Source organism: Tiliqua scincoides, chromosome 1, assembly GCF_035046505.1.
Source record: "Tiliqua scincoides isolate rTilSci1 chromosome 1, rTilSci1.hap2, whole genome shotgun sequence".
Taxonomy (NCBI): Eukaryota; Metazoa; Chordata; class Lepidosauria; order Squamata; family Scincidae; genus Tiliqua; species Tiliqua scincoides.
The window spans coordinates 109,943,476-109,964,551 of NC_089821.1; the positions used below are offsets into that span (position 1 = coordinate 109,943,476).

The window sequence follows — 21,076 nt, forward strand, 5'->3', positions numbered from 1 at the left end:
CTAAGCCTTTGCCATAAGATCTTTTCATTGTCGTGAGCAAAAAGACACGGTTTGCACGCAGAAAGTTCCAAGTTCAATCCTGGTATCAGGGAGGGCAGGGAAAGATCCACGTGAAGCCCTGGAGACTTGCTGCTATTCAGTACTGACAACAATGAACTAGATTAGAACAATGTCTGACTTGGTGTAAGGCATCTTCATATGTGTGACTAATACTAACTTACAATCTTAGAAAAGCTACAACAAAGTGACACGAATACAGAAGCTTGAACTCTAACTTCCGTGGGTAGAGTTCTATTCACGGAATGGGGCTTTTCTGTCTCCACTTTTCCTGCAGCCCCTAGCACATGAAGTTCCTGAGAATTGGGGGACCACCCATAACCTCATGAGATGGGGCATTACTGTAGAATCAGCAAAAACAGTACCTTCATTAAATCCAAGCCATCGTCTATGATTTAATGCTATGATTTTGAGTTCCACATATTTTTTTAATATTGTTTTATTCTCAGCATCCTAGTATCTTTACATTCTTCAAATGATAATATAGTACACTATGATTAAGCCCTGCTGTCTGGATGTGCCTTTATACTGTTTCATTGTGTTTGAATGCTTGCCGCTATCTGCCTCATTTTGAGGAGATAAAGATATGATTCTAAACATAGGGGTCAGAAAACTTTTGGCTTTAGCTCACCCGTTTATTCTGCCCCTGATTTTAAGCTATAAGAAAATAAAAACTTTTTAGCAAAACATATGACTTACCTTCAACATCTAAGGAGGCAGTACCAGACACTGAGCCACCTTGGTTGGTCGCTCGCACTTGGTATACCGTAGCATCATCATCTGTTACATTTGTAATTACTAGTTGGTGGTAGCCACCTTTGAATTCTTGAATCTTCACCTTCTCCCCATCTGGCAAAATCTCTTTGCCCTGCCTGAACCATTTTACGACAGGCTTCGGATGACCAGTGACTTTGCAAACAAAGGTGGCATGGCCTCTAAATTTCACGTTCAGGTTTCTGATTTCTTCCTTGAAATGTGGAGCCTGAATTGGTACATCAGATTTTGGAGTGATGGGTTGTGAAATTTCACTCCATTCACTTTCACCACCGAGATTCTCGCATTTCACACGGAATTCATATTCAAGGCCTTCAATAAGACCTGTTACAGAATAGACGGTTTCGCGAATCTCTTCTGTTGTAACGGAAATCCACTTGTTTTGTTTCTTTTCACGTTTCTCGAGGTAGTAATTTCGGATCTTTGAGCCTCCATCACTAACAGGTGGCTTCCAAGATACGACACAGGAATCTTTTGTTATAGCAGACACAACCAGCTGATGTGGTTGGCCTGGTTTTTCTGTAATGAAGAAAACATTCAGCAGATGAAATTAATTTGCTTTATTAAACTGCAGATAAATAGAAACACATATTATGGAGCTCACTTACCAAATGGCGTTGTGATAACCACAACAGAGGAGACCTCCAGTGACTCACTGATGCCAAATGTGTTCTGAGCAAAGACACGGAAATAGTAGCCGGCATTTTCAGTTAGGTTAACAATTCTGCAGGTTGTTCCAGAAATGCTGGAAGATACTAATTGCCACTCTGTGCCTTCTTTTGCTTCTCGCTTTTCCACAACATAATTTGTTACTGGGGCACCTCCATCGTCTTCAGGTGGCTTCCAGCTGATGACTGCAGAGTTCTTCAGCAAAGCTTCCACCACAATTGGCCCTGCTGGTTTGTCTGGCTTATCTTCATAAGGGAAAGAGAGAATGTTAAGTAACATACCAGAAACATATAATACAATATTAGCCTAAAACAATTAGAAGCCAATGATTACCTTGGATTTCCACATTGAGGACCGTGTCAACTGTTCCAAATATGTTACTTAGTTGCACTTTGTACTTTCCAGCATGGGTTTTATGTTGTACATTTTTAATGACAAGGTGGGTGTAATGTTCTGTGTTCTCAATAGCAATATTTTCCCCGCCCTTCAAAAGTTTTGGGCCATGGAACCAAGTGATAGCAGGCACTGGACGACCAATGTACATAATATGGAGGCGAAGAGTGGAGCCCACCCCTGCGCAGTACTTCTCTTTCAATGGGAAGCCAGGGTGGAACTGTGGAGGAGCTTGCAAGAGGAGCTTGCCACTAGTTTCAATCTCTCCAACTTCATTGGTCGCCCTGCATGTGTAAAGGCCTTCATCTTCCTGTTCTTCTGTGAGTACTGTCAGTGTATGGGTGCGTCCATCAGATGACATCTTATATTTTCGGCTTTGTACCAGTTCTTTGCCAAAACGATACCATGTGATATCAGGAAGAGGTCTCCCAACAATCTGGCATGATAACTGAGCTGAATCACCCAAATTAGTAGTGGCATCCTTCATTTCTTGTCTTATTCCTGGGGCTTCTCCAGCTGTATTTATAACAGGAGAAAAAATGAATACTGAAAGCTGTCTCTGCCATTCCAAGTACAACACTATAACACTCACTATCATTTTTATACTGTCATTTGCAGTTTCACTAGCATTAGAGAAGAAAACTCAGGAAAAGTAAATATAAGGAAGTATGACACAGAATGATATCTTGTCAAATCACAGTCAACAACCAGTATGTACCTATCTTATAGCATAGTTTACTGCAGCATGCAATAGTTTTTGAATGGCAACATAAAGCTCAATACAACTGAACATTCAAACGTACATGTTAGCTTTGTCTTTACTGTCATTGCTGTTCTACGAGGTCTGCTGATTCCAGTCTCATTTTCTGCAAACACTCGGAATTCATATTCTGTTGACTCCAATAAGCCTCCCATTGTAAACTGTCGATCTTTGATACGTTCTTTGTTGCACTTTTTCCATGTACTCTCTCCAGACTGGCGATATTCAACCCAGTATCCAATTATCTCTTTCCCACCATCGCATTCAGGGCGCTCCCATTCTAATGTAATGCTGTCCTTGGATACAGATGTGATCTCAATTTCTCCAGGCTGGCTTGGTTTGTCTATAAAATATCAACATAGTTTCAGAAGAAATTAAAACTTTCCTTCTGCAAAAACTTCACTCTATTCCCCTCTAAGATTCCCCTCTAAGAATATACATGTACATACCAAATGGATCCTTGCAAACAACTGGATCAGAAGCAGGACCCGGTTCACTCTCCCCAATATCATTTTGGGCTATTATACGGAACTGATATTCAGCATCTGGAACAAGCCCTGTGACTGTATACATTGTAGTTGTGATGTGGGTCTTGTTGTGCCGGACCCACTTCTCAGTAGAGGTTTCTCTGCGTTCAATAAAGTAGCCAGTAACACGAGAGCCACCATCATCTCTAGTTCTGGGCCAAGATAAGCTAATGGAACTCTTTGTGATATCAAGTATTTCTGGTGGATAACTTGAAGGCTCTGGAGGATCTGGTGAAACAAACATAACAATAACCACGTATGTTTGCATCCTTTATATGCATATATGAGATGTTTCTAAAAGTATGAAATATTACTGTTCCCGTTTTTCTTAAGCAAACTAATCAACACACACACACACACACACACACACACACACACACACACACACACACTTACGCAAAGGTGTCTTGGGTACAACAGGTTCTTCGGATTTCAAGGACTTGCTGACACCAAACTGGTTTTCAGAATAAACACGGAAGTGATATTCCACATTTTCTTTGAGTCCTTTCACTATTAATGAGGTACCCCTTACTCTGGAATCAACAGTGTACCAGGCAGTCTTAGGTACTTCACGCCTCTCAACAATGTATCCCAGTATATCTGCACCACCGTCATCGGTCGGAGGCTTCCAGCTGACTCTAACAGAGCGTGCTTGTATGTCATCATATTCAAGTGGCCCTTCTGGTGGATTTGGAATACCAATCACTCTGACTTTGATGTAAACAGCCTTCTTGCCACATTTGTTTTCAAGTGTTAAATCGTAAGTACCAGAATCTTCTCTTTCTGCATCTTTTATTATAAGTTCAGTGTTAGCTTCAGAGGTGGCAATCATGGCTCTCTTGCTGACATCAAGCCCTTCTTTAGTCCATTTGCATACTGGAATGGGTTTACCTTTAATTGGCACTGTAAGCTTAATTACTCCACCTTGTCTTACAAATATACCTGCCAGGTATCTTTCATCAAGTTCATAATCAGGATATTCTGGGAAAAAGCAAAACATTTCATGTTATGAGCGAAAAAAGATATTTGGTTTTAAAGTGTAGAGGTCAAAAACAAATGTTCAAATGACTTACCAAGCATTTCAGTCACTTTGGCTGTTCCTGGTACCTCAGCAGGTTCACCAGGTCCGCCAGCATTACAGGCCATGACACGGAACCTGTACTCTGCACCTTGCGGAAGATGTGTTAGTGTGTATTCGCGGATCTTGGTGGGAGTGGTGTTGCATTTGGTCCATTCAAACTGATCAACCTTTTGCATTTCAATAAAGTAGCCAGTGACTTTAGACCCGCCTTCACTTTCTGGTGGGCTCCAAGCCAGGGAAATAGATGTTCTTGTAGAATCTGTAACTCTTGGATTCTGAGGTTTGCCTGGAGGAGCTGGAATATATCATTAGAGCAGTCAAAGTTAGCTATTTTTTAATTTTATTCTTTGAAAGGTAGTTTTTCTCTTTAAAAGGCAAAATCTTAGCATCCACTATCTTTCAAATATTTTGCTTAAGTATGATTAAATCAAGTATGATTAAAAAGGAATACTAAAAAATAAGACACATTTCATAGACCTTTCTGCTCTTCTCATCAGCCGAAATGTTTTTCAGTACTTCTTTGAATTATCAGGACGAAAACTATAGTTTCTTAAATTAAAGGCACAATAAGCTATGAGTAGTAATGGATATAGAAAATGACTTACCAATTGGGTCCATAGCAACTGCAGGTTTGGAAGGTCGGCTTGGTTTGCCAGTACCCCTGGCATTGATAGCAGTGATACGGTGTTCATACTCGAGACCTTCAATCAATCCAGTAGAGCGATAACGTGTCATAGTCACTGCGACTTTATTAACACGGACCCATCTGTCTGCTCTAACTTCTTTGCGTTCCACAATATAACCAGAGATCTGTGAACCACCATCCTCTTCTGGTGGATACCAAGTAAGCGTCATTCCGTCACGGGAGATATCAAACACTTCTGGAGTATCAGGAGGACCAGGAATACCTGCAGCAGTTTTTTTTTAAAAAGTGAAAAGATGAGAATGTAATTTCATTTACAATATTTTTTCCTAATAAGCCGATACAGGGATACTGCATTTTACTTCATGAATAAAAAACATTAACGTACTGATTCTGCTCTTGCATTCTATAATTTCAGATTGCAAGTATGACCCAATTCCAAAGCGGTTTGTGGCAGCCACACGGAACACATACTCGGCACCCTCCGTGAGTTTAGAAAACTTAAATAGTGTTCGAGTTACAGATTCCGAAACAGGTAACCATCCTGGACGGTGAGCGTCACGTTGTTCCACCACATAGCCACTTATTGCTGCGCCACCATCCATTTCAGGTGCTTCCCAGGAGATGGTTACGAAAGTTGAATCAATATCAACAACTTTAATAGGTCCAGTAGGTGGTCCAGGTTTGTCTGTGAAAAAGACCAAGAGGCTCATAAGCAAAGAAATAGTAAATTAACAACATAAAAGGCAGAGTTGACTTGGGAAAACATGCCAAAAATAATTATTATGCACAAAAAATAATGGACAATTATATATTCATAACAAATTCTTACCAAGAATGATCACTTTGATTCTTTCAAGAGCAGTTCCTGTTGTGTTCTTCAGTTCAAGTGTGTATTCCCCAGTATCGCGTATCGTGGTTTCACGTATGGTTAATTTAGCTACTTTAGCAACTGTTTCAACCTGGACACGTTCTGATTCTCTTAGTTTAGAACCAGCAAAGAACCAAGAAACGGCTGGAGGAGGTCGTCCAGAAATTGGAATAGCTAATTCTATAGGTCTGCCAGCTGGTACGTGGATTGTTTTTTGAGGTATTCCAGCAAGATCGATTGTAGGCAGAACTAAAAGAAGAAGAAAAAATAATTCCAATAATACTTCTCAAACCATGTAACAATATTATGAATAATTTTTCATTTGCCATTCTTCTTGCCTAGGTATTCCCCAACAGACACGCATGACACAAAGACTTGGTTGAAACAGGGCCATGATTTACTGAATTACAAAGCTGCACAGCGATTGGAGTAATGCAGTGCGTCCTGGCTATACTACACCCCCTTCAGTGCGGGCACCTAACTAGGAGGAGACAGTTGCCTGTCTGAGCCGTCCCTTGGACAAACCACCTTGGCTCAGAACCTGACTGCGCCAAAAGGCTGTCCCAGGTTCTTTATCACCAACACCTGGAAATGTGGTCAAGGCAGCTGAATTGTTCTGTCCACCCTGAGCCAGGTATTCTGCTGCTGCTGAGGAACAAAGAGTCCTGGGGAAGCCTGCGCATTGGCTTAAAACAGCACGCCAAAGGCTTGCCCCCTCCCATCACCTATAGATGTACAAAACATCATGCAGCGGAGGGGGAACTGGGCAATTTGTTCTCCACCCGCATGTGCATCTGGAGGCCTTCTATTTATTATTATTATTATTATTATTATTATTATTATTATTATTATTATTATTATTATTATTATTACCTTTTTGTTCTTGTACTGTCACTGCTGTGACGATCTCTCTTGCTTCTGACACACCCTTCTGATTTTGAGCTTTGACTCTAAACAAGTACTGTTCGCCTTCGTTTAAGGAAATTATGGTGTGCTCATAGACAGTATGTTTCACTGTGACAACCTTCATCCACCTTTCTGTTCCAGCTTTACAGGCCTCAATTACGTAGCCGGTTATTCTGCTACCGCCATCATGTTGTGGTTTTTCCCATGCAAGTGATACAGTCGATTTAGTAATATCAACCACCTCCAGTTTTTGAGGCACGCTTGGAACCTCTGACACCAGGACCGCATCCAGTGTCTCACAGGGTTCACCGATGCCGTAGATGTTTTCTGGAAGTACTCGGAAATAGTATAGAGCGCCTTCGATGAGTCCAGAAATTCTATAAATGGTTTTGTTGCATTTAGTAGTTACTGTCTTGTATGCTCTCATGGTAGCTTCACGTTTCTCAATTATATAGTTGTTGACTGGGGCTCCACCATCAATAGTCGGAATTTCCCAAGTAATTGTCACAGACTCTTTGGAGACCTCTTTGACTTTCACTGATCCTGGTGGGCCAGGAGTATCTACAAGGGAGGGAAAGGCAAAACAGAAGTTTTCCTTACTTGTTTCCAGCAAACTTGTTTTATTATTCCAGCAAAATTCATAACTACTGTACTATTGGTCTAGAAACAAGTTATCCTGGGTAAGATCTCTCTCTTGCTCTGCAGTCTGCCAGTTTTATCTTAACTGTTGCTCAGTCTATTTACATTTCAAACCTTCTCTGCAAAGATCTTTTGTTTTTATTTACATTTGAAACAGACAGAGTTGTATAATGAAATAATGAAACAGACAGAGTTGTACGGCTTTAATGATATATAACATCTGTACGTACCATAGACTTTTACAAGAACGGTTGCAGATTTCTTTCCTGATTGATTTTCAGCCTCAACTACATATTTCCCAGCATCATAGCGGTTAACTTTGTCCACAACTAGCAGCGTGTAGCTATCTGTGGTGTCGATAAGACCCCGACTTGCCAGGTCAACACCCTTTTTGCTCCATGTTATGACGGGTGGAGGTCTGCCAGACACAGACACCATTAGACGTAAAGAGCCACCTGCTCTCACAGTAACCGTTTTCTTTAGATCATCGGCAAGCTCGAGATCTGGTATTTCTATATTTTGAGACAAAAATAAAAGTACAACATTATCTTTGACTATTTCTCAAAACGCATGAAAATGTGTAAACTTCTTGTGACTATTAGATCCTGACATTACCTATCCTTTCCACGGGTTCTATTTCAGCAGATGACTCGCTGTATTCACTCATACCATTTACGTTGGTGGCAGCAACTCTAAAGCGGTATTTTTGGCTTATTTTAAGACCAGTCACAGTGAATTCAGTGTTCCTTAGCGTGGCAGTACTATGTGCTCTATACCATTGTTCGGTACCTTCTTCTTTCATTTCAAGAACATAGCCTAAAATGTCAACTCCACCATCATACATGGGCTTTGTCCATGCCAAGCTTATGCTGGTCCTAGTAGTGTCCACAACTCTTGGAGGTGAAGGCGATGCAGGAGTGTCTTTGGAAAAGAAAGCACATGCTTTGTATTATTACACTGCACGGGTATACAAGGAAGTGATATAGCAGAATTATAGGGCTGGAAAGAATCAGGTCATCAAATGCAACTCTCTGTCCTGAAGCAGGGGATTTTGCCATCATTTCTTTTTCCTTCAGACTGTCACATATGTTAGAGAACAGGGATGCACCATTACAAGGCTCTTGCAAAGCAAATGGCACAAGCAAGTCTGGCCTTATGCTACACAGACAAAGATAAATGTAGGAAAAAATTTCTTTCTGATTCCAACAGAGTGCAATGGGAGAACTATAATAAAAAAATTAACAACTATTCATCCTATATGCTTTTCCCATATGGTTTCCCCAGTTTTTGATAGGTCATTCTGATGTAAATCTATCTTGCTAAACTGGAAGGAACTACCCAAGATGGAATGCATACACTAACAAACAGCCCCCCGCTGGTGTGCAGGATTTAGGGCCCCAGTATAGCCACTGCTGTATACCACGCAGCAGTAGGGGACCAGACTGGCCAGGACAGGTAAGTAAAGAAAAATTTTACTTTACCACTGTGACTGCTGCCTGGTCCCGTACAGACGGGGACCTTTTGCTGGCATGGCTGGAATGGAGTGATGTTTGGGCTGGGACCAGGCTTCTGGATTTGGCAGACATTGCTCCAGCTTAGATCTTCCTCTGTTCTGCTCCTGGCCTACCTTGGTCCACCCCCACCGCCACCATGACTACATTGACGGCCAATCTGCATGGCACCAGCACTGGTGCATGGCTTCCCAGCCTTTGACCGGTGGCCACATTCTGCAGACTGTTTGAGAGGTGGTCGCAATGGCGGACTATGCAGTATGCTGGCAGACCTTGGGATTCACCAGCATACTGTATACCTAGAATTGGACTGTATTCTAGGGCAGTAATGAGCGGTCTCAGCATCTCCTTTGGAAGATGGCCTATTTGCATAGTCATTAAATGTAAGGATATTTATAAATATAAAAGAGATATAAATATTTTGACCTTGGCAACTTACATGATGGTTCTTTGCACAATATGTATTGAGAAGCATCACTAGGCTCACTGTTCCCAGCAGCATTTACAGCAGTGACACGGAACTGGTATTCACTGCCTTCCAATAGACCAGTAACTTTCAATCTTGTATCATAAATAACGTAGTCTTTGTTGACTCGTGTCCAGCGTAGACTTTTCTTCTCCCGTTTGTCTACCAGATAGGTTCTGATCTCATTACCTCCATCAGACTCTGGTTTCAGCCACTGAATAATGATGTGCTCTTTGCCGGCACCCACTGATTCAGGCACACCAGGTGGTGATGGAACAGCTGCAATATTTTTAAAAGGAAAAAAACAGATATTTCACATTTGTTATCTGGTACAGCCCTTGCAACGCACAAATCAATTCTGCATTGAAGGTAGGACGGTACTTACTGAATGAATTTCTAGCAATAATGGGTTCTGTTTCAAGTGGAGCGCCTGGTCCGTATTTGTTGACAGCTCTTACACGGAATATGTATTCGTTGTTTTTAATAAGCCTTGTGACTACACATGACAGCGTTTGACATTCAGCTTCAACAATAACCCAGTTGAGCCTGCTGGTTTCTCGTCTTTCTACAATGTAATGGGTAATTTCGGCTCCTCCATCTTCTTGTGGACTGTTCCAAGCCAGAGTGCACTTTTCTTCAGTTACTCTGCTAATGGTGATCTTTCCTGCACATGGGCCGGGAGAATCTGGGGACAAGGTTTGTTGCCATGAAAGAAATGTTTTCATTTTAAAAATGACTTTGGAGGGCAGAGGAGAGCCCACCGAAATTAACATTAATGAAACACTTACCAAGCACTTTTACAAAGACAGCAACTTGTTTTGTTCCACTGGCATTTTTAACGGTTAGTATGTATTTTCCGGTATCATTTCTGTCACAGAATTTGATGATTGCAACAGCGTGCTTGCTAGTGTATTGTAAAGAGATCTTTTCAGAGGGGTCCAGTTCTTTGTCACCTTTGGACCAGAAGACTTTTGGTTCTGGTTTTCCACCAATCGATGCCTCAAGGACAAGATCAGATCCAGCCCTAATTGTTACGATATCTCCCTTCAATCTGGCATCCAGCTCAGCTTTAGGTGGTGCTATGAAAAAGGAAAGAAACAAATAAATATTTTGTTCTTTTAAAAAAAACCTACATGCTTTCCATAATTTTAAACCCATATGAACGCTTCTTACAATATTCATCTTTACAGGTGACAGCACCAGTAGATTCAGAACCCTTGCTAATTACACCAGCAGCATTTTTTGCCAGTACACGGAATTCATATTCCTCTCCTTCTCCAAGAGCTGTCACTTTAAAGAAGTTCTCTGAGACAATGGTATAGTTGCACTTCAGCCAACGTCCATCCCCAGTTTCATTGTATGGTTTGCGTTCTACAATGTAGCCAATGATTTTGCTTCCACCATCATAAAGTGGGGGAGACCAGCTTAATGATACTGAAGACCTTGTGACATCTGTGACCTCTGGTCTTCCTGGTGGATCTGGAAGAAAACAACACAATGTGAAAAAATATAATTCCACTGTCCTTCAAATAGTAATTGGAAATGCATTGTCTCTACCAGTTATACTTACCAACTGGGTTTTGAGCTACTACTGGCCTGGAAGCTTCACTAGCCTTGCTAATTCCAGCTGCATTTAATGCGTATGTTCTGAACTGATACTCTAGACCTTCAACAAGTCCTGTAACTTTGTAGTTGCACTCAAAGCATGGAACTTTGTTTTCCTTCACCCAAAGGATTGTGTTGCGTTCCTTCTTTTCAATCCAGTATCCAACAACTTTGCTGCCACCATCATGATATGGTTCCTCCCAACGAATAGACATGGCATTGGCAGATATGAAGTAGACCTCAGGCCTAGTGGGTGGGCTTGGTGGAACTAATTGAAAAAGAAAAAACATAAGAGAGATGTTAGGTATTGCTGTTTTTTTAAATACAAAATTGGACTAAATTGTTTATATCCATGAACTCAATTATTCCTTACCAAATGGATGCTCAGCCACTACTGGTACTGATTCTACTGGCTTGCTGACCCCAAATCTGTTTTCTGAGCTGACACGGAAGGTGTATTCCATGTATTTAGTGAGATGAGTTACTTTGATCTGTGTACGTTTGATGCTAGAATTTACCAGTTGCCATGCTGTTGTACCAGATTCACGTTTCTCAACGATGTAGTTCGTAATATCAGAGCCACCATCATCTTCAGGCTCCTTCCATGACAACACACAGGATTCAGCTGTTACAGATGATATTTCAATGGGGCGTGTAACTGGACCTGGTCTTCCAATAACAACTACAGTGACAGTAAACGTTTTCACACCAGCTGTGTTCTCAAGAGTCAAATAGTATTTGCCAGAGTCTCCTCTCATGCTGTCTTTAGTAGTCAGTGTGGTCCTATCCTTGGTTGTCTTGATAGTCACTCTATCAGTTTCTTTAAGTCTCATTTCTTCAAGTTTCCATGTGACCTTTGGAACAGGACGTCCACTAATTGGTATATCAATAACAAAGGTACTTCCAGTTTTGCATGTTATAAGTTGTCTTGTTATTCCACTGAGATCTGCAGTTGGCTCAATCTGTGGCTCTTTAATGATGACAGAAGAGAAGGCCTCTCTTGGTTGACTGTAGCCAGCATCATTCTTTGCTTTGACACGGAATTCGTATTCATTGTTCTCTATAAGGCCTTCAACTGTAAAAGTGAGCTGCTTTGTTTGGCCAGCTTCAATCCATAATTCAGATCCCTTTTGTCTCATCTCAAGGAGGTAGCCAGAGATACGGCTGCCACCATCATGATCAGGTTTAAGCCAAGCTAGTTCCACCGATGACCTGGTGGTATCGACGATATCTAATCTCTTTGGTGGAGCAGGCTCTTCGGTGGCTACAACTGGCTCTGTTGACTCACACGGCTCACCTACTCCGTATTCATTTTCTGCCGATACACGGTAAAAATAAGGCACACCTTCTGCAAGACCAGTGACCTTGGCGATCTGACGGGTACATTTTTCACTAACAACCTGCCAGCTGCGGCGGCTTGCTTCCCGCTTCTCTACAATGTAATGATGAATTCGTGCACCTCCATCCAAAAGAGGAGCATCCCACAGTAAAGTTATAGAATCTCTGGCCACATCTTTAAACGTAATAGGACCTGGTGGCCCAGGAGTGTCCAACACCTTAACAGTAAAAGCAATAGATTTGCTACCACTGTTGTTTTCAACAGTAAAAACATATTTGCCGGCATCAGTTCTGTTGCAATCCTCCACAGTTAATGTACTGAATGAATCTGTTGTATGAATCTCAGCACGCAGACTAAGATCAGAGTCCGCTTTGGACCATGTTGCAGTAGGCACAGGTCTCCCCTTAAAGGCAATAAACAGACGGATACTTGCACCTGCTCTGACAATATGAGTCTGCTTGAAGGACGCATCAATATCAAGTTCAGGTGAAGAAAGTCTGTCTATGGTTTGCACAGATGCAGCAACTTCACAGCTTTCTCCCTTGCCTGCAGCATTTATGGCGCTGACACGGAATTTGTAATTTTCATTTGGTTCTAGCTCTGTAACAGTATATTTGGTAGCAATGCAGGTCTCAGCATTGACTTTGTGCCACTCTCCTAAATCTGCCTTGCACATGTCAATGATGTAACCTATTATTTCCAAGCCTCCATCGAAAACCGGCTTGGTCCATTCTAAGCTGACACTTGTCTTTGATGTATCCGTCACTTTGACAACGGTTGGGGCGCTTGGTGGATGTGTTGGCTCTCTGCATTTAATCAGCCTTGAGACATCACTTGGAGGCCCTACTCCGGCATTATTCTCTGCCATAACGTGGAACTCATATTCATTGCCTTCCGTTAGGCCAGTCACTCGGAATCTTGTCTCAGAAATGGGTCTCTTGCTGGTTACTTTAACCCAGCGAATACTCTTCTTTTCTCTTCTCTCCAAGATATATTGGTTAATGTCACTTCCGCCATCTGACTGTGGCCTTGCCCATGTGAGTGTAATACTGTTTCCTGTTACATTGCTAGGTTCTGGAGTGCCAGGAGCATCAGGAACAGCTATAAAATTTAAAAGAAAAAAAGCAGATTGAATAAAATTCTGGATAAGGTGCACAAGAGTTTAGTTATGAATTCTTAGTTTCAAATAAACTTACTGTAATGTGCTTGTGCTACAATTGGATCAGATTCCAGCGGCCTGCCAACACCAAACTTGTTGGCTGCAGAGATACGGAACTGGTATTCATTGCCCTTGATTAATTTAAGTGCAGTGTAACTGCAGGCTTCACAGTGGTCTTCAATCAGCGCCCAGGACACCCGGCTAGTTTCACGTTTTTCAATCACATAATGAGTAATGGCTGCACAGCCATCATTAGCTGGAGGCTCCCACCATAAAGTTGCCTTCTCTTCTGTAACACTGGTGAACCGTATTGGTCCTCCTATTTTTCCTGGTGTGTCTGTAACATAAAATTACCACTTATTTTGATTGTGCGTAATGTAATATGAACATAGTACTAAATAAAAGGTCAATGTAATGCAAGGGAAATGTAGTAAAACAATGTCAAGTTACCTTGCACTCTTACAGTTATTTCTGCCTGTTTGGCACCCGAGGCATTCTTGGCTTCTACTCTATATACACCACGATGATCTCGAGAAGCATCTCTAACAAAGACAGTACTATAGCCAATGGCATTGGTTATTTCTATATTCAGCCGCTTGTCAATCTCTTTTCCATCCTTAAGCCAGGTCACCTGAGGAACTGGACGGCCTGTGATAAGAACTTTAAGTCTGATGCTTTCTCCGGCTTTAACTGTAAGACCTTCAAAGTGCTCTGCACCAAATTCAATTGCTGGCGCAACTACAGAATGAAAAGAAGGAAAATAATATTCATTTGCAGTCAACAACATATGTCTTGCTAGAATATTACATAAAAGAGGCATGTTAATTATGCCTCTTTCAGAGGTCCACTTGCTATTAAAAGCACTGATAGCAGTATTTATATTTTAAGGCAGCTTTCAGGAGAGTACCAGTTTATAATTCCATTAATCCTATAATTTACACATATAGTTTATCATCTTTGTCAGTGTCAATAGAAATGAATATTGTTAACCACTTATTTAATATATAGTAGCAGATAGTAAGATAGTAACAAGGAATTGATAGTCCTCCATTCCAACCACTAGTATTCTAGCCTGCCTCTAAAACATCAAAAGAGTTTGAGATTCTATAGAGCATGCTTAATAGTTAATAATAATGCCTTACCAGCTTCATCTCTAGTCATAATATAGCCTGAAGACTGAGAAGGAGGACTAATAGTTCCAACAGCATTTCTTGCAAGTATTCTGAATTCAAAACGATCACCAGGGCTTAGTCCTGTAACGGTGTACTGACATTCACTAACATCAATAAAATTGCATCTGACCCAGCGATCACCACTTCCTTGCCGTTTCTCAATACTATAGCCCACAATCTTGCTGCCTCCATCACGCAGAGGTGCAGTCCACTTCAGAGTAATAGTTTCCCGAGTCACATCAATGTAATCAGGTGTGCCCGGAGGATCTGAAAGAAAGAGATGTATGCATATTAAAATGAATTCGCATAAATTCCTATAGCATGTTATGATAGATGTTTTGTTTTTAGTGATCAGTTGCTTACCGACTGGAGAGACAGCCAAGGTAAATTTGCTTGGATCACTAGCTGAGCTTAATCCAGCAGAGTTTTCAGCATATACTCGGAACTGGTAGTCCAGGCCATCTGTTAATCCAGTAATTCTGTATTCTCTATTAGATATTGATGAAATATTTACTTTCTGCCACAGAATGCTGTTTCTTTCTTTCTTTTCAACATGATATCCAGTAATTTCTGAGCCCCCATCATAAACTGGAGCATCCCATGATATGGTCATTCCATCAGCTGTTACATTGTAAACAACAGGTTTCCCTGGTGATCCTGGTGGCTTAAACTGGTGTTTTGCTATGACTTCCATGGAGTTAAGTGGTGGGCTTACTCCATACCTATTTTCTGCACGGATTCTGAACTGATACTCCGTATCTTTGACAAGGTTAGGAACTTTGAAAGTGGTCCTTGATACACTAGAACACACCATTTTCCAAGCGGTTTGTGAAGTTTCCCGCTTCTCAACACTATAGCCAGTTATTTCTCCTCCTCCATCATCTTCAGGGACACCCCATGAAAGAATCATACTGTCCGATCTGATTTCATCTAGTTTTATAGGACCTTTCGGTTTAGAAGGAGGGCCAAGTGTTATAACTGTAATCAGGAATGACTTTCTGTGAACACCATTATCAAGGATTAAGGTATATTTGCCACCATGTTCCTTTTTCACGTTCTTAATGCTCAGTGTTATTTTGTTCTCTGTTTTCTTGAAACGAATCTGTTCACTTTCTTTCAGAGGGATGTTGTCTTTCAACCAACTCATGGTTGGTTTTGGCTTTCCTTTATATGGCAATTCAATGTGTACATTATAACCTATTCTTACGGTCACTTGTCCTCCAGGTATATCAGAAAGGTCTGCTTCTGGTGTTATTACATAGTCTTTCACTGTAATGGGTCCAATAGCTACAGCATCGCTTCTTCCTTTTTCATTCTTAGCAGAAACCCTGAATTCCATGACAGAAAGCTCCTTCAGTTTCTCAACTTCAAATTCACATGCTTTACTTGTCCCTGCAAATGACCATTCTGTTTCATCTTGCAGTCTCTTCTCAATAACGTAATCTGATATGATGCTACCACCATCGAATTCAGGCTTGCCCCATTGTAAAGTGACAGATGTCTTTGTTGAATCTTTCATGGTCAGATCCCGTATAGGTCCAGGGACTTCTGCAGCTTTCACTGGTTCTGCAGTTTCACATGGTTCGCCCAGTCCATTTTCATTTTCTGCAAGAACTCGGAAGAAGTATGGGATCTTCTCTGACAGGCCAGTTAACTTAAATGTTGTATTAGAGCACTTTGCTGTAACAGAAGACCAAGCTCGCTTTGTGGCATCTCTCTTCTCAATGACATAATTTGTTACTTCAGAACCACCATTGATCAGTGGTGGCTCCCACACCAATGTCACAGTTCCACGAGAAACATGCTTAAGGTGCAGTCTCTGGCATGCAGATGGAGTGTCAAGCACTTTAACATTGACAAATGAAGTCTTTGGTTTTCCAACTCCATTTTCAATTGTGAGGACGTACTTTCCTGTATCATTCCGAGTGACTTGAGGAATACTAAGTAGCGTGGATGATTCTGTGTTCTGAATACTGTACCTTTCATCAATACCAAGATTTTTGTCACCCTTCCTCCATGTCACAGTTGGAGGAGGTCTACCTTTGAATGGGATCATTATTTGTATATCTTCACCGGCTTTAGCTACAATTGAAGTTCTGAGAGCAACATCCAGATCAATTTCTGGCTCCTCTGCAAATACATAAAAATGAAAAAAAAATTAATTACAAATATTTGAGAAAAGTTGGAAATATAACAAAATTTTAAAAGAACAAGGAAAGGTGATTAAATTCACGTACCAAGTATGTCTTTAGCTTGTACAGGTTCTGTCATTTCAATAGGTTCACCTTGTCCAGCATAGTTTATAGCAGATACACGGAAGTAATAATTGATTCCTGGCTGGAGATGGGAAACAACATACTCTGTGGTTCTCACTTCGCCTCTTGCACTGACCACAGTCCATTCTTCTTCTTCTCCCTCTCTCTTTTCTATAGCGTAGCTGGTAATTGCACTTCCTCCATCATAGGCTGGTTTAGTCCAGCTAAGTGTGATAGATGTCTTTGTAGTATCTACAACCTTGAGCTTAACAGGTGGTCCAGGTTTGTCTATAAAATTCAAGAAACAAAAATTGGATTTCAAAAGCTGGACCATTAATATAAATCAATCAGGCAGAAAAAAAAAGCTGTCATTTACCGCCATTAAAGAATGCCTATTTTTGGTCTTGAAATTGGTAATTTATTTAAAAATTTTTTTTAAATTATGCCAATAATAAATATAAATTTTCTAAACATATAAACAGAAAAGGAGAAATTAAAAACTACAAAGCATCATGCAACACAAAATACTGACTGTTAGTACACACAATCAGTTCATTATGAATTGCAAATAACAAATAGGTTTTAATTTACAATAGGAATTTTCATTACGGAGACTTCACATGTCTTTGGAAAAACTACCATACTTATTAATGACTAGTTGATATCTTTCTTTGATAAATTCAGTGTATTCATCCAAAATTGAGTAACCTTTCGCCTACCATTTCTCAAATACATTCAGTTAGTTTAGCTAATCTGCAACTGACCAAAAGTTCACCATACACTCTTTAAATATAAGGGCAGATGTTCGTCTATGTTTTTTTTTTTTTTGCAATTGTATAAATTTGTAGGTTTCTTACCTATAGGATCTATAGCCTTGTAGAAGTCAGATCCTTCAGAGAACGGACCTTGGCCAGCAGCATTGACAGCAGACACTCGGAACTGATATTCACTGTTTTCTGTTAGACCTGTAACTTTCTGCCTAGTGTCACGGATGGTTTCTTTAATGACCTTGAACCAGCTTAGACTTTTCTTATCTCGTTTCTCAAGGTAATATCCATTTATTTCACTACCACCATCAACGGTAGGCCTGCTCCAGACTACAGTCATGGAATGCTTAGTTATCATGGTGATCTCTGGCACGCTAGGTGGCCCAGGTGTAACTGTATTTTTGTTAAAAGAAAAATTTTGTTAGGTCAAGTAATGAAATAACCAATTACTTAGAAATTCTCCAGAGTGGATTAACATCTGTTGAACTTACCAAATGCATTTTTAGCTATAACCGGGTCAGACTCCAGTGGATCACCAACACCAAACTTGTTTACACCTCGTATACGGAAAATATACTCGTTTCCTTTTATTATTTTTGTGGTAGTGACAATGCATTCTTCTTGTTTTTCTGAAACTACAGACCATACCACACGACTTGTCTCACGCTTTTCAACAATGTAGTGTGTCACACTGGCACCTCCATCATCTGCTGGTGGCTCCCACATAAGTGTGATCTTTTCAGCAGTGACTGTCCTGAAATGTATAGGTCCACATGGAGGTCCTGGCTTATCTGTTAAATAGGAGTTGAGATGAGATAGTTTAAATTTACAAGTATGGGTAGCTAGTTGAAATTATGGAATGCAATACTGTATAAAACATACCAAGTATTTGTACTCTGACGGTGGCAGATGCAGATCCCATGGCATTCTTTAATTTCAGTTCATAATTTCCACTGTTAAGACGAGTTGCATCTTTAATCAGTATAGATGCAAATTCTGTTGTGTTTTCAATAGATATCTGGGCACTGGTCTGTATTTCTTTACCATTTCTGAACCATTCAATTGTAGGCACAGGTTTTCCTGAGATGCTAAGTTTCAGCTTGACTGCAGTGCCAGCTTTGTACTTCACAACTTCTGTATATTCTGGTGGTACATCTATTTCAGGTGCACCTTAATGGAAAATGAATGAAACAAAAAGGTATTATGATTTCTGAAATTCTCAGAGGGGCTAACAAAAGCATTTATATTCCCTACCAATTGGTATCTTTTTTATATGCACTGAGAGCAAATGGCCCGTGATGAAACCAAGAGCCTTGAATTCAGATATAGGTTCCTACAAGGAAAGCTAACTTCAAGCAAATACTTATAACTGGATATTAATTAGTATGCAATTTTATATTTCTTACCATAAGTATCCACGCATGTCACGGGACCCAAAACATCCGATGGATTACTGATTGAACCGGCTGCATTCTTAGCAAATACCCGGAATTCGTACTGGGAGCTTTGAGTCAATCCTGATACAGTAAACTGAGTCTCAATGACATTGGTGAAGCTGGCCTTTGTCCATCTTCCGTTTGGAAGATCGCGTTTCTCAACAATATATCCAGTAATTTTGCTGCCACCATCAAAAGCTGGATTTGTCCAGGAAAGACTGACAAACGTTTTGGAAATGTCTGTGACGCGAAGATTTCTTGGTGGCTCTGCAGTTTGAAAAACAATCGCATTTGCAATTAGAAATATCATTAGTGCTCTGCACTGGCTCACCATGAATACAATATTTTCCACCAAGCTCATTATCTGAAACATGATACTTTACTACTGAATACATACCACATGCATCAATGGCAAGAACTGCATCTGATGGATGACTTGCTTTTCCAATGCCAGCTGCATTTTCTGCATAAATCCTGAATTCATAAATAAGTCCAGCTGAGATGTTGGTGGCCTTGAAGTGAGTCGTGCGTATAATCATTTTGTTAACCTTTTTCCATAAAATACTGTTCCTATCCTTCATTTCCAGATGGTAGCCAATGACTGGACTGCCTCCAGTGGAAACAGGCTCATGCCATCCAACAGTGATACTTTCTCGAGTCACGTTGGTGATCCATGGTGTGGAAGGTGGTCCGGGTGTTGCTAAATAAATAATACATACCAGTTAACAAACCTTAAAAATATGTCTGAAGAATTTGGAAAACAAGAGCAAACAAGAAGTTACTTACTGTAGGGCAATTTAACAGTTATACATGCTGAATCAGTGTGGTCGCTTATGCCAAACCGATTTTCGGCTTTGATACGGAACTGATATTCTTCTCCTGTTGTGAGCTTCATGACTTTAATCATATTTCTAGCAACTGTTGTAGACACTTCAGACCACACAGCAGTGCTTGTTTCTCTTTTCAGTACAATGTAGTTGGTAACTTGACTTCCACCATCATAACGTGGTGGCTCCCACTTAAGAGTAACACCATCTTCAGTGATATCGCTAACTACCACAGGACCAACAGGAGGACCAGGTCGGTCTAGGACAATTATGTTAACAAAAGATTTTGTCGTTCCACTGGAGTTGGCAGCTGTGATGTCATATCTACCAGCATCAGCAGCCACGCTTTCTTTAAGGTTGATGATGACACTTTCTGCTGTGGTCTCTGTGTTAAACCTCATGGTTGGTTTCAGAGGAATGCCATCTCTGGATAACGTCACTTTTGGCAAAGGCTTTCCGGAAACTGGTATTTCAACCTTTAGGTTTGAACCTGCCCTCACATAAACTGTGTGATTCGGGAAACCTCTCATGTCGACCTCAGGAGATTCTGAAAAATACATTTATATGTTAAAAGAAATGGCTTTAAACTGCATTTTCAATTCAATTTGTATTAAACTCTATTCTGAATATTAGTAGACATACCCAGTTGTTCCTTAACTGTAACAGCAAGAAGAAGCTCTTTAGGGTCACTCAGGCCAGCTTGGTTTTCAGCAAATACTCTGAAGAAGTAGTCCACATTCTCCTTGAGTCCTTGGACAACATGATGTGTTGTCTTGACTACTGCACATTTGACCCATTTTTGTTGCCCTTTCTCCAGAGCTTCAACAAGGTAGCCTACAACTCTGCTTCCACCATCGTGCTCTGGCTTTAGCCACACAAGAGAGACACTGTCTTTAGTAACGCTTGAGACCCCCAGTTTTTCAGGTGGACTTGGTTTTTCTGAAAAAGAAGATGAATACAGAACAAAGTAGGTCATATGCACTCTACTTACATTTAACATATTTACAAAGCACATATTTACATGAAAAAAATTGTATCTGTTATCTTGTATGCTTACACTGAAGTATTGTGAAGAGAATTCTTAGATACTTTCATTACTACGTTACAATAAATTAATATGTAATATAAGCTTTAACAATACATTAAGACTGCAACTCTGAACAGTTAATTGGAAATGAACTTCAATTAACCTAGAAGATTAACTGCTACAAATCACGAC

At 40.5% G+C, this 21,076-nt stretch overlaps 1 protein-coding gene across 1 annotated transcript in view; it reads right to left on the minus strand.

The window, feature by feature from the left end:
- Window positions 1–21,076, minus strand: part of TTN (titin) — a 322,156-nt gene that overhangs the window by 8,822 nt on the left and 292,258 nt on the right. The window contains exons 261-291 of the mRNA XM_066621689.1: window positions 20,500–20,796; window positions 19,817–20,404; window positions 19,428–19,730; window positions 19,001–19,297; window positions 18,477–18,764; window positions 18,086–18,385; window positions 17,685–17,987; window positions 16,810–17,115; window positions 14,936–16,702; window positions 14,543–14,839; window positions 13,851–14,138; window positions 13,438–13,737; window positions 11,276–13,342; window positions 10,868–11,170; window positions 10,471–10,776; window positions 10,086–10,376; window positions 9,683–9,982; window positions 9,271–9,576; window positions 7,936–8,241; window positions 7,551–7,832; window positions 6,649–7,242; window positions 5,737–6,024; window positions 5,293–5,592; window positions 4,867–5,169; window positions 4,254–4,556; window positions 3,577–4,161; window positions 3,103–3,408; window positions 2,697–2,996; window positions 1,834–2,409; window positions 1,440–1,745; window positions 757–1,350 (exon numbers count right to left, since the gene is read on the minus strand). Coding sequence (XP_066477786.1) covers window positions 757–1,350; window positions 1,440–1,745; window positions 1,834–2,409; window positions 2,697–2,996; window positions 3,103–3,408; window positions 3,577–4,161; window positions 4,254–4,556; window positions 4,867–5,169; window positions 5,293–5,592; window positions 5,737–6,024; window positions 6,649–7,242; window positions 7,551–7,832; window positions 7,936–8,241; window positions 9,271–9,576; window positions 9,683–9,982; window positions 10,086–10,376; window positions 10,471–10,776; window positions 10,868–11,170; window positions 11,276–13,342; window positions 13,438–13,737; window positions 13,851–14,138; window positions 14,543–14,839; window positions 14,936–16,702; window positions 16,810–17,115; window positions 17,685–17,987; window positions 18,086–18,385; window positions 18,477–18,764; window positions 19,001–19,297; window positions 19,428–19,730; window positions 19,817–20,404; window positions 20,500–20,796 — 13,950 coding nt within the window. The remainder of the gene's footprint in view (window positions 1–756; window positions 1,351–1,439; window positions 1,746–1,833; window positions 2,410–2,696; window positions 2,997–3,102; window positions 3,409–3,576; window positions 4,162–4,253; window positions 4,557–4,866; window positions 5,170–5,292; window positions 5,593–5,736; window positions 6,025–6,648; window positions 7,243–7,550; window positions 7,833–7,935; window positions 8,242–9,270; window positions 9,577–9,682; window positions 9,983–10,085; window positions 10,377–10,470; window positions 10,777–10,867; window positions 11,171–11,275; window positions 13,343–13,437; window positions 13,738–13,850; window positions 14,139–14,542; window positions 14,840–14,935; window positions 16,703–16,809; window positions 17,116–17,684; window positions 17,988–18,085; window positions 18,386–18,476; window positions 18,765–19,000; window positions 19,298–19,427; window positions 19,731–19,816; window positions 20,405–20,499; window positions 20,797–21,076) is intronic.